This window comes from Salminus brasiliensis, chromosome 1 (genome assembly GCF_030463535.1).
Source record: "Salminus brasiliensis chromosome 1, fSalBra1.hap2, whole genome shotgun sequence".
NCBI lineage: Eukaryota > Metazoa > Chordata > Actinopteri > Characiformes > Bryconidae > Salminus > Salminus brasiliensis.
The window spans coordinates 89,189,736-89,203,864 of NC_132878.1; the positions used below are offsets into that span (position 1 = coordinate 89,189,736).

The 14,129-nt window shown below is 42.6% G+C and overlaps 1 protein-coding gene across 4 annotated transcripts in view; it reads right to left on the reverse strand.

Annotated features, from left to right (window-relative positions):
• The window catches only part of zfpm2a (zinc finger protein, FOG family member 2a), a 175,301-nt gene that overhangs the window by 75,240 nt on the left and 85,932 nt on the right, over positions 1 to 14,129 (reverse strand). For all 4 annotated transcript variants that reach the window (XM_072692294.1, XM_072692293.1, XM_072692292.1 and 1 more), the window contains one exon: positions 11,716 to 11,840. In XM_072692294.1, the coding sequence (XP_072548395.1) occupies positions 11,716 to 11,840 (125 nt within the window). The remainder of the gene's footprint in view (positions 1 to 11,715; positions 11,841 to 14,129) is intronic.

The following is a 14,129-nucleotide window of genomic DNA, read 5'->3' on the forward strand; positions in this document are numbered from 1 at the left end:
AGAGAAAGGGCGAGGAAATTACTTAACAATGCTCAAGATGAGGCTGGACGTGAACCCTTCCACCTTTATGGAAGAAGCGGCCATTTGCATAATCTCGCAAGAGGGCTGCGCTGGAGGTGCGCCGTTCGAGCAGGTCTTGATTTTTAAGGCTGCACTTTTGAGCGATGGGGTCTTCGCAAATCCACTCTAAAGAGCAGCAATATTTACTCGGAGGTAAGGCTGAAAGATAAAGAGGGCGAACTCGCCCCCTTTTGAATGCATTAGACGTGAACTCCCTTATCGGTGAGTCTCAGCACGCCGGCCGCTGAAGGAAGGACTTCCAGGGCTGGATATGCTCTTTGTTACTCAATTAGTTTACCGGCGACCCCCGTGGTCTAATATTCCTGTTTTGACAGCCTCGCAGACGTGCCCTTAATGTGCTAGACCACCGGGACAGGCGGCCAGACGCTGTGCAGACGTCCGCTTTCTCCGGCCCCTATCGAACGTTTTTATCTCACGAGAGAAACCGTCTGTGATAGCGCACCAGATGACCGCCGCGAGGAGCAAAAAACAAAAAAACAAAAAAAAACGTTACCAATGATTTTCGCACTGAATACTTTCATTTGGTGCTGTTTCTCCATCTGGAGTGGCGGGATGAGAGGCGCATTGGCATCCACGGAAAGGAGAGAGCGGATGGATGACCGGGAGTTTTGGGGGAGGCTGCGATGCGATGAGTTTTTGGGCTTCAGGGACGCTTGTCAGGGGCCAGAGCATAAGGGGTGTGGGGTGGAGGGGCCACCCTCTCGCTTGGAATGATACTGAGGTGAAAGTTTTGATGTCTCGGCCAACATGACACAGTGGGACACCGAGAGATTGAAGTGTCAGATCTGAGGCAGGGAAATGAGTCATGTTTTGAGGAATGCACTGCATTCAAAACAAGCTTAAATTCTAATATGGCTGAGGAGCACCGAGTTAACAGCACTGATGTCAAGCGCGTGTGCCCAAAATCGACAAAAACAAAGTCGCAAAGCCAAAAGACTGTGAAACGTTGAAGTTTTCATGTTAACTGTATCAAGCGTTCAAAACAGACTGCCAAGATTACAGCGCTGCAGACAGTCATCTTTACTTCAAAATGTGTGTCCGTGTGTGGAGTGGGTCAGCCAGCGATCTCGCATACTTCACACACTTCGCTACCAATTAACTCATTCGCACGGCGTAATTTGGAATTCCAATGGGGGAGGGGGTCACCATTCGCAAACAAGAACAATTGCGGATTATCTCGACCGCTTTTCAAGGAAGTTGCTTCAGTGTCCTGTACGGGAGCCTTGACAGTGACAGATGGCAAAGCAGCTGGTGCCGCTCATACCCCTCTCAATCACACTCCACTATGTTTGCCGTGGAGTTTATTGGTGTTTGGCCACACCTTTGCCAAGATCCTCTTATGCAAACTGAGAGAGATGATGATGCAGTGCATAGTTCCGCTGATGCTGTTGTGATTAAACCGTATTAGGCTAATATCAGGAAGATCACCAAACGTTCCATTTTCAGAAGCCCACCTAGGAAGCTGTTGCATGTATTCGTATCCCGGTCACTTCTACATTACTAAGGTTAAATTGAGGAGTTAATTAAAGACACTTCTGTCTTTTTTTCCCAAGCATAATGCCAGGAGACATGCTCTTTGGAGAATCCTGGAGAACCATGTGCTTGTGAATGTATCTCGGACCCCTCAGAGATTTCTCTCAATCTCGCGGGCCCTGTCCAGCACTGCAGGAGATCATTCTGTTCCAGAGACATCTTACCAGCTATTCCCTGATGGGAAACACCTCTAAACATTACTGTCCTGGTCTTAGCCCAGAACACTCTGGAGAACCATCTCAATGCCATTTCCCTGGGACCTGCCTGAACTCTCCATGTAAACAGGCCCTGTTCTGTTACTTTTACCAGTGTGTTCAATATCTGACTGGTTGTTTTCTTACTTGTGTTCAGCTTGACCTCACAAGCTCCTCGGCTGCTTTTCTGATGAATTGGATAATGTTCCTTTATGAATTTGGGTACCAGCTAACAGCCTTCTCCTGGGTACCAGCTTTCTCCTACTTGCATTCCTTTTCCCCTGACAGCTTTCGAGGAAGAGGAAAGGCCGACTACCAAACTACTGAGGGAACTTGCCAAATACTGGGTCCCTAAACAGAAAGAAAAACATAAACCAGGGACAGAGAGAAAGATCTTATCACATGCTACCTTGATTTTTGCCGCAAATGCTATTCCTAAACTTCGTTTGCCGCCACGATGGTGCCATTTCCCACGATTGTGCCAAGCTACGTAGCCGTCACTTGAGTCACAATGCGGTTCTGCTTATCGTCGCTGCCGCCGTATCTGTTTGCCTGTCTGACTTGCACAGAGATGAAGAGAGAGGGGGGCTGAATGTCAGGTTCACTTGTAGATGAAGTCGACCATGTATTATCTAAGCGCTACTCATCTGTAGCCCTGGGAAACGCTGTGTGCGCAAGCAGTGTGATGAACACACCCCTGTCGTCTGAATGGGAGTTGTGAAGGGTGGGCCTTCAGACGTGACTCTGGAGGAAAAAAAAGGAAAAGAACAATCTACCGCAAACACCCCTCCTTTGTGGGGTGGCGACCCTTACACTTCCATACCCCTCCGGCAGTGGATTGTCAAGCTTTCATTGGGGAATTAGAGGAGATGGGAGATGGGAAAGCTCATCCTGAAGGTCTTCTAAAGAGGTCTTGGTGCATGTGGTTTTCGGTGAGGCGAGGGTGGGCGGCTTTGGGTCTAAAATTGACACCGAGCTTGCGGTTCGGTGATGAGCTTCATTTAATTGCCCATGCTAGAGTTTAGGCTGACAATGAAGTGAATAGCAGAGGTTCCGACAAAAAGCCAGATCATTACCATTTGAGCCATTAGAGACGGCCCCAGCCTGGCGACTGGGTAAAAGCCCAACAAAGTAATTGGTGCATGCAATCACAAATTGGTTCCCCGCCTAAAATTTGGGCCTATTATTTCATTAGATAAAGCCACATTCGGGGTGCCAAAATCATTTGTGTGCCCAACACGGAATTAAAATCCTGTTACTGCCTGATACCAGACCACATTACCAGCTACTGACGGGGGAAGATGTCCAGCTTGATAAATAAAGTCAAGCTGATGGAATTATGTAAAAAATGTCACGAAATAAGGCAGATTTAGTGATGCTTGCGAAATCGAAAGATGCTGCTTCTTGTCTCTGCTCTGATATTCCCTCGGTTGGGAGTATAAAAATAATGCTTGCATATATAATTAGATGTAACTGTCAATAATTGGTTATGCATGTGTGCACATGAGAATGATGTTTCGAAAGAGTATGTGTGCGTATGTGTGTGTGCATGCATTTCAGAGTGTGTGTGTGTGTGTGTGCTCCATCCATACTCCACTCTCAAGTCCCACTGATTCTCCTTTCCAGCCATGTTGAATCCTCTTTCCTTATCAGGCCAGTCCAGGCCCTGCATCAGGCTCTCCTTGCTATGACAGAGGCTACAACAATAGGCGTGCGATACCGCTGCTTAGAGCTGCGTTTCGGAGGGGAAACCTGCCACGGGCACAGATTAACAACACACACACTCACAAACACACACTCTATATCACACACACACACACACACACACACATACACATCCCCACACACACATCCCCACACTCCTACAAAAACAGATTGCAGCCTCCAAAACAAAACATTTTTCAGAAGGCCCTCGCTCCTTGATTAATGAAGTAATGACAAGAAGAAAAATATAATTTTGGGTGCAGGAGGGAAAAAAACAGAAGAAGAAGAAATATAAAGCAGGCCACGCTGCCACTTGTTCAAGTTTTGGGCCACGAACAATGAGCCTGTTGGAGGGAGATGGGAGGAGAGAGGGAGGTGATAAACAGAGGACTGACAGCTTGAAGAATTCCTCCCTGTTCCTTCGCTACACTGGGCCCTCCGCACCTAACCTCCCGCTAAATTACAGAATAAAAACCTTCACTTTGCTCTCTCTCTCTCTCTCTCTCGCTCTCTCTTTCCTTCTGTGTGTCACACTCCCTTTCTCTGTAAATGAAGACAGCATCTTGTCATTTTTCCAGTCTTGAGCACCCCAAGCAGGTAATATGCTCCACAGCTACAGACTGACAGAGGTGGGTTTTACTGCCGTCTACAGTCTAGGAAGTGTCCTATTGCAGACGAGGAAAACAGCTGGGAGCATATACCGGTCAGACATACACAGTTAAAGGGATAGTTCAGTGAAAACAGACTTTGACACTTTCCCAAGTGTCCAAACATTTGAGATATTTGTGGTGGACCAAAACAGCATTGTGAGAAACTGCATAAGCAAGTCTGATTCAAGGCATGATTCTAATTACTGGATTATACAATTTCATGATTAATTAGCTGGATTCACCCTATATCTCTGGTACTAAATGAAATAACTAAGCGTTTCATCACTAATTAACTAGTTTTGGAGCAGGGGTAAATTTGAATAAATCTTTTTTATTTGTTTTGTTCACAACTGTTTATTAGTTGTTTTCAAATTGGTATTACGTTTTCCGAATAGTTTTTATACTTTCACTCCAACTGGATATTCCTGGATAAGTCCTGTAATTGATGTCCAATCAGCCCAGCACTGCGTCAAAATTCTAAAAAAGCCCTCACCATACGAATACGGGGATCAATTACAACACAGCTTCCAAATTACATTTACATTTACAGCGTTTAACAGACTCTCCTATCCAGAGCGACTTAAAAAAGAGCTTCACTGTTTACTCAAGAATAACCTCAGCTAGTTTGAATAGACTAAAAATTCAAAGATACTTTTAAGCTTAGACACTACTAAACAAAAGTCAATAAGGAGTCCATAATACTGTAAATGAATGATAAACATGTGGTTCCTGACACTTATTTTCTTCCTGATCAGCGATTCCCAGTTTGTCGTGGGTGCGATGTTGGCCAAAGATCAAAAAATAAACCATACCATACTTACTTAAATACTCACTGAAACGAACTAAAGTTAAAATATATATCATTAAAAAGAAAACAAGACTATCTATGGCTATGTAAGAAAAATAATTGTGTGTGTTGATTGGATAAAGGGGTGGGGATTGTGTGGCTTTCTAGTGAGCCAAATCAAACATTTTGTAAGTTTAGTTTTTAATAGGCCAACTTTGGCCCACACTTTGGGCAGCTCTGATCTGGATACTTTTATTTATAAAACAGCTAAAACATCAGCTAAAAACAAATCCAATTTCTGTCCATTTTATAGCTACAATTATAAACAGGATTAGTAATACATCCATTAAATACTGGATATATAGCTTATAGGGTGCTAAACTGAACAACTGAACATACACTATACAGACCAGTACGATACAGTTCTGATAATGGGACAGAATGAAACACCTGAATTCAATGATTAAGAGGTGTCCCAATACTTTTGTCCATGTAGTGACTGATGGACTTATTCAGGAAAGGGAAAATTTGTGCAAATTACATTTTTTTTTGCCAGATGAATGATATACATTTTTCTGAAAGCTGGATTAAAAACATAGCTTCCATGCTTTCACTCCAACTGGATACTTACTCCTGTAATTAACGCCCGTTCATTAGCCCAGCAATGAACAGAAAGCCATGCTAACAGCCATCTTGGAAGCGCCCGCCCCCCCCCTCACCCCACATACGCATGAATCTGGGGTCCATTATTAGACAGCTTCCAAATCAATTACGAACACTTAAAATGGACACTGGGCAACGGGCAAGAGCAGGAGAGCCGGAGCCATAGGCCGCCATAAGGGCTGAGTCCAGGCCCGGTAATTACCGTGATGGAGACACCTGCTACTCAATAACTTCGACCCAGCAGGCCGGCCACCGCATGGCAGACATTTATGTCCGAGTGTCATCATTAATTTGTGTTAATTTGGGAGGTGTGTGTGTGTGTGTGTGAGGGGGAGTGAGCTTGTCGCTCACCTGTACAAGACCTGCTGGGTAATTGGGCTCTAATGGCCTGATTGATCTGCAGGAAGTGAGAGAGAGAGAGGATGAGAAGAGAAGAGAGATGCAGCCGGTCCAGCCCACACACTCTCACACACCTACGCAGGGAGCGGAAGATGAAGTCTAGTGCTGAAGTGAAAATAAGGCCTGCCCAGGGGACTCTGAGGGGTGCTGAACAGGCAAAATATCACATTTTTGTAAGTCCTATATTCCAAATTCTCTGCCCTACAACTGTGTTTTTCCAATCAAAAGCTTTGCCGGCTGCACTAATGTAGATGGAACTGCAGAAAGCTTCAAAGTCACAGTTATTGCCAGTAATAACAAAACAGTGATGTAATTCTCCATGAACAACTTCTCACTCGTAGCTCACTGAAAAGTAAAGTAAAGGTCTGTCAAAAGTGGAGATTTTAAACCTTCAATCAATAAAATGTTCAGAGTTATAAGCAGAAGAAATGTGAATGGTTTCATACCTGAACTCTTGTTTTGTTTGGCAATAAAGGAAGTCATTTCTACCTATTGATACAGAATGTATATTTAACACTCAAAGTCGTGTTATTATATAACTATGTAGAGCAAACTCTAGAATTCTAAGTAGGGCTTAACAACAAATATCTATCAGTGATTTTTAAGTTCATTAGTAATCCAATATCCTTTGTTTAACTTACACTCAGTTGCCACAATAAAAATACAAAGGTCAAGAAATAGTATGATCATTTTAGAAGTTCTAAATTTAACATAATAAAAATACATTTAAAGATAAAAAAAATATATAGTTTTTGCGTGTGCAAGAATCCATGTAAAGTTACATTATATTACATAGCTTTTACAATAAATTAAATATTTTTTATGGATGAGTAAGTTTGCAATTAAAAAAATATAATTTTATATTTGCAAATTATTTACAACTACAGAAAATGTAATGTGTATAAAAAGCATAAAGATAAAGATGAAACATTGTATAGGGACAGGTATGATTAGTAAAAAGTAGCCCCATGATTAGTTAGGAAAGGAGCACTACGTTGGGCAAAAGTTAGGGCACCTCAAGAGATCTGAGCTTTCAGATAACTTTTACCAAGTACTCAGACCTTAATTAGCTTCTTAGGACTATGTCTTGATCTCTGTCGCTGTTAGCAGAGGCCAGGTGATGCACCTTTAGGAAAATCTAAAACATATTAGCACTCTGGAGTGGTGGTGCACTGTTCTACTGTGCAGCGACATCTACATTAAAATGGAACACAGTCATCATAAGAAACCCTTTCCTTGCATCCTGACCAGTATTCACAAGAACATCCCAACAGGCCTGGTGTATTTTGGAAACGAGTCCTGTGGCTTGACGTAGTTCAAATAAAACTTTATGTCAGATATGGGCAAATTATATATATTTAATTATTATTATTATAATTATATATATAAATTATATGTATATTAGGATTTCTGTCGTGGAGGTGTGGAGAAATCATGCTTTAGGTTTGTGTAGCAGCCAGTGGCTCGGGAAGCATTTCACTGGTAGAGAGGTGAATGGACTCAAGTGAATAGCAGCAAATCTGAAGGCAAACATCACAAAGTCTGCAGAAAAGCTGAAGATACTGATCATAAACACACCTCAAAATCCACAGAATCAATGGACTACCTCTAAAAGGTTTAATCTTAAAGTTTTGCCATGGCCCTTATAGCCCCACCCCCCTTTTTGCAAGAAAGTATGAGCCAAAATCCCCATATCCACACATTTTTATTGAATGTTATAACACTGATTCTTTATTGCCACAGACGTCCTTATTAAATGATACTGTTTGAGCTCTACTTCTAAGTATTAAACATGGCATGACAAGGAGTATAGAGGGTTGGGCTAGAAGCAGAAACACTGTTTTTCCCCCAGGCCTGCCACTGTATGAAGCACGGCGCTGCAGTCAAAATGATTCACTGTTCTAACAGCTTTGGAGCAACCACTTCACTGTATTAAATCAATAGCTAGGACTTTTGTGAGAGATGACTCACTGAGTCGTAAATCATTTGGATGAATCGTTTGAATGGAATGGTGGATGGCATCCAGACTAAGGCGTCTGTATTTTGTCGCGTGTAAACACACACACTCGAACACACACTCAGAAACACACACTCATGCGGTTCTCAGCAGAGCGTGGCACCATCTCAGGCTATTGCAAACTCCCAGTGGCCCCCCCTGGTCTTCAATGACTTCCCCGGTCAGTCCATCAGCTGTGAAATCTGCCCTTCGCACTGATAAAGGCTCATCATGTGACCCTATCTCTGGCCTGCAGATGCCCAGATCAACCTCCTTTTCTCTCTCTTCTTTCTCGCTCTCATTCTCTCTCGCTCTCTCTCACTCTGATTCCATCATGCCTGGGGGGGCTCTATCAATCCACTTTACTTGCTGCAGCTCCCCCTAACCCAGAGCCCACTTTCTCATCCATCACTCTGCCCACACTGTGAGTCCTACTGGTGGGCTACTTTAGCCCAAAACCCGCTAACCCTCAATAACACGGGGTGCAGTCCATTCAAACTGAACCTGTGACCTCTCATCTTCACATAGACGATACAGAGTAATCCCATTCAGATTATTAAAAGAACCTATTAGGCCAAAAAAGACAGTAAGGCCATGGTTTGTGAACCGCCGCTCTCATAATAATGAAACCATAGATCAGTAATACCCCAGGGCAAGCTGATATAAGCCTGCTACCTCAGCGGGTCAACTTTCCAAACTGGACGAGGTCAGATGGTCCACTGAACAGTTTGGAAATCTGACAGAGAAAAAGATCCAACAGCGTTGAAGAGTCACCATCACTGAAAAAAAAAAAGATGATTTCTGATGATGAGGTGGAAGAACATCTAGCTGTCTTTCGACGGGGGGTCAAATTGATACTCATCAGAATCTTTTTCTCTCTATATCTCTCTTCATCATTCAGCCATGAGCCACTAATACAACACTTATTCAGGGTACCAATGTCTGGAGCTTGACTTTGATCCAAGCACACATTCCTTCATTCTCACTCTACAGGTTTCTTACTTCACGGTCCAAAAACACATATATTTTTAATATGTTGGACTTACTATCTTTTCTTAACTATTATTCATTGAAATGTATAAATAAGCCAGCTGGAGCTCATCACGTTGTACAGATTAACACCTATAGTAGCTGTTTTATTACCCCCTTAAACAGTGTATGACCAGCTGGCAGGCCAGAAGTGTTATTACAAACTTTGTACAGAAGTCCCTGCAGTTACCAAATAATACACCTTAGTGTGTAAGAAGCCCTGGAGTGTTATGGGGTTGAATAGGCATCTGATGGGTCCAAATGACTCCATGTCAGCATCTCGTCAATGACATTCCGTATTAACTTGATGAGTTATGAGTTATAAATGTTAACACATGATCACAAACGCTGATGAGTCAGACATTAGGGTATAAAACCTGAGCTTTATACTTCTGTCACCATAACTTAACTTAGTCTAGCCTCAATTTAATGCCAAAATATGTCTATTCAGATGTCATTATTATGAGGTAATGTAATAATATAATATTGGAGTTGGGCTAAAATAGCACTCTTCCAACTGTACAGACAGATAGTGAGTCGGTTATTTGTCTGAAATACACCTCGTACAGACTGAGGCTGGCTGTTACTCACCCTGATTCATTATTCAGGACTACAGATTACCTGCCTCTTCATTGTTAAAGCAATCCAGCCTCATTCACAAGTCAGCTTACTCAGCGTGTTACTAAGAGGTTGTTTTTATTTGTTTGCTTACTTGTATTTTCTTTTCTTTTTGGAGGAATGAGTGGCTGATGTCTGTATACTATCTGTATAATCTGTAAAACATTAATGCAGGTGATGGGCACAAAAGTGTTCTTTGTAGAAGTGCCTTATGAAATCCATATGAAAAAATGTCCCAAAATGATCTGAATTATAGTATTTTTAAAGTCCTTTCCAGAGTCCTATTGAAAAAAGGGTTAGGGGAAATGATTTAATGAAGTAATCCCCGAGAACAGCGCCTTCGAGTCCAAACTCCGCACGGACTGTTCCTTATGTTTTTAACAGGATAAATATGAGATTCGTTACAATTTTTAATAAGTATTTCTTAATTAATCCATGTTCAAAATGGAATGTTAAACCCTAAAGGACTCCTCTTTCTTCCAGAGCAGCCAGGTCAACATGTTCTTTCTCTCTCTCTCAAGACAACTTATAAGTGACTGCCCTTTAAACATGTGGAGCTGGTTGATTGATGTGGAGCTGGCCTGAGAATACCATCAACTATAACAGATCGTAACTCCATTCAATCGTGGCCTGGACTCCACTCAAAATCCACCAATTAAAGCATTTAGTCATAAAATATGCAGATTAAATGGTTAAAATGGATGCACTTCAAAGGCTTCTGTTGGAGGCCAATTTGACTCTGGAACAGTCAAAGCGATGAGTTTGGTTTGTGTTTGAATGTCATGGGAGGTTTTTTCCCTTTCTTTCTCACTTCATTAAAATGGGCACAGACAGCTCAGATGTACTCGTATGGGGAACCTTCTGGAAAGCAGAAATGGAAATTAAGAGACTTCGAGGAAAGCTGACCTGGTCTTGACGATTAACATGACTGCCATTTGAAAGCCACAAGTACCACAATGAAATCTCACAATTGCATATTTGTAGGTATTTACACAAATACTAAAAGCTAAATTAATACTAAACTAATACTAAAGCTTATTAATTCGGGCTGGGGTGGATGTTGGTGAACGAGTATACAATATGAGAGTTTCTGACGGTGGATATCTGCAGAACTTAGAGAACACTAACTGAATGTTTCATTAAAAAGAGAGTTTAAATGAAGCCCCATGTGGCACAGCTGGCTAAGGTGAAAATATATATTTTTTTAATTTGAAAAAGGTAAAATACTGTCACGTTTAACTGAATGCAGCGATGTGCAGTATAGATGTAGCAATGAAAAAAGTTAAAAATGTCCATAATGTCCATAATGTTTCCTGTGCATTGTGCCTGTTCTAACTAATCATACAAACACTATATGTCCAAATGTTTGTGCACATCATCCTAATGGATGCATTCAGATACTTTAAGCTGCACAAAGGTAGAAATGCACACATGCAGCTTGTCTAGTCCCTGTGGAGAAGTATTGCCAATAGAATTGGACTCTATGGAGCAAGTAAACATGACCTTTTTGGCACCATGCCTAATGCCAGGTGTGGGCTAGAGGGGTATAAAGCCCCCCAGCATTGAGCTGTGGAGCAGTGGAACTGTGGTCTATGGAATGATGGTGCTCCATCCAGTACTTTTGGGAGAAGTTGGGGAGTTGGGGATGAGGTGTGGTGGTGATCATCCAACATCCTGACCTCAATGATGCTCTTGTTGCTAAATGCAATCAAATTCTCACAGTAATTTTACAAAGTCTTGTTGAAAGCCCTTCCTGGACAGCAGAGACAGGAGATCACTCCAACAAAAGCAGGATAAACTCTTTTCCGAATACCCATTTTAGAAGAAACAGTAAATAGTAAGATGTCCCAGATGTCCAAATGGTAAGATGTCCCAGATGTCTATATAGTGTACCATAAAGATGTCTAAAGAAGTGTTGTGATGGTCTAATTCTTTAGTTTGGCAGGACCTCTTTCTTGCAACCTCATTCATGCAACAGTACTATTAAATCGCTCATACATACAGCAATTCATATGAACTCTTCTGTAAAGTCAGAATGGAAGGAGAAGAACCTGAACATACCAGGCCAGTCGTGTCGGTGCTCATCTCGATCTTGCCGTCGAACGGCCCCCACGTGGTCCCTACAGGAAGCTGCTGGCGGCTGTGAATCCGTCGCTCGCCATCTTTGTTCAGCAGATCTAGTTCTCCTGTGAGACAGAGCAGGGGCTTGGGTTACTTTCAGACTAATACAACGATTCTGCATTAAGAAAACACTTGATAATTCCAAATATATGACAGTTAAGACAATTACAAGCTGTGCCTGGCCATGTGAGGGACAATGTGTTTGCATTGGGGAAGACTCCACACCACGGGCACCTGTTCTCACAGTCATTCTTCATCAGATGGACTGTGTCAAACTGGCGGGCCACTAACCTTTCCTGAAAGAGTGCCTTCCCATCGCCGATAAAATGTCTCGCTGAGACATTACAGGCTTTCTGGCCAGCCGTATGGGATCTATTTCTGTTTTTCCAGGAAGGGGCCGAGGCCTCTTGTTAGCGCTGCTCTGAGCTCGGCCTTAATTAGCTGTGTCGCAGTGTAGCACTGCTAGCGCTCTGCTAGCTCCCCAAACACCGCTATCTTATCAGTCAGATTTAGTGTACTTTTTTAGGACAGTGATTAATCAAACGGTTATGATAACAGACTGCCTGCTCCTGGGTCCTCTTTCTTGTGTCTATGTGTGTTTGTGTGTGAGTGTATGTGTGTGTGTGTTGGGGGAAAGGAAGGGGAGGGGGGTACACACACACACACACACACACACACACACATCTCAAGTGCATGCTTCCGGGCCAGAAGTCGTGGGGATTGGAAGTGGCAGAGGCAGAGCGGACCTATGACGATAGAGGATTTAGGCCCTTAGAACTCAAGTGCTATCTGCTCCATCTCCCTGTGAGCGTCCTGTCTGGCTGTGCTGGAGTGCAGCTAGCAGCATGTTGCTTGTAATCACGCGCCACCTCTTTACGAGCAGCTGCTCTCAGGTCTTGGACTCAAGCACTGAATATGGTAGGTACTGTTAAACCATGCAACAACAAAGACAGACTGCTGTCGAACAACTGTAGCCAACTCTGGACCTTAAAACCTAGTGCTTAATTCCAGATCACCTGCATGTGTCCAACTGCACATATCATTTTCTGCATTTTCTCTCACCTACACTCTTAAAATGAAAAATGCTCTTCTTTGGGCGATGTCATGGTTCAATAAAGAACCATGTCTGTAAAGAGATGATCAAGTATGAAGAACCTATGTGAAGGTCTAGAGAAACATCGCTTAATGTAAAAGTTCTTCACACTCGAACATCTCTATTACAAACATGGCTCTTCTATGGCGTCCCTCGTAGAACCATTGAGTGTTCCCCCTGAGGCAACATGATTCCAAATTGTGTTTGGATGAACTTTGTTTAATCATTTGTCTCATTTGGTTTGGTCTACAGGGCTGCCAAAATTATTTTATTATTATTATTATTTTTAATATTGCATTTTTGGAAAGGTTTTGCATGAAGAGTTATAAAATATATGAGTAATCTATCAGAAACTCAGTTTGAAACCTACCTATCTTCTTTATTTGTGGGTTTGTTTGTTTTTTTGTTTTGTATTTTTGTCTTTTTGGCCCCTGGCCCACAGCACTCATTGAATTTTGGCTTCCCGAGACAAAATGTTTGGGCACCTCTGGTCTCCAGCAACAGTAAAAATGTATCACTGCGAAATAAGGCACTACAAGGCAATGAAAGCCAGGCAGAAATGCTTGCTGTTAATATTTTCCTAACTCTGTGCACTGTTTGCCAGCTTGGTGTGCAGTGTTCTTGTGGTGTAGGAGGACGTATTGGCTCCAAATACTTCCCAATTTGTAAATTCGGGTAACAGGCCCAAGTTCGCCACTTGTAATCATGTCTTTGTCAGTTGTTTGTGTGCAACATCCGTGTGGGTAGCTCACACTGAATGCACTGCAAATGGAGGTTGATAATTAGCTGATGATAGAACTCTGGTGTTTTTAAGCAGGGAAAACACAAGACTGCAGGGAGGACCCCAGGACTTGAGAAACACTGTCTTAGAAAGTGCACCACGCTCTAAGATCAGAATAAGAATAAACACCACACCATCTGGCTCTGCGCTCAGCTCAGTCGCCCTCTGCTAGGTTGAAAGATCGACGCGAGGGCTGAACTTTCTAACGACCTATTCAAGCGCATTTTCCTTCGCTAAATATCAGGCATGTATCAGCGACATTCTGCCTTGCTGGTCTGTCGGTATGGAAATTCTCCAGCGTTCTCCTGCCCACGCGAAAACATCATCAGGTGACTTGTTTGCTAAATATCACGGCCACCTCTATAATGGCATGAATGCAACAGGTCAGATAAGAACTGCGGCTGTCTTTTTTTCATCACTGTATATCAACTAAACCTGCTCTCCGTGTGGTACCTGTGCAAATAAGACGATGAGCACATG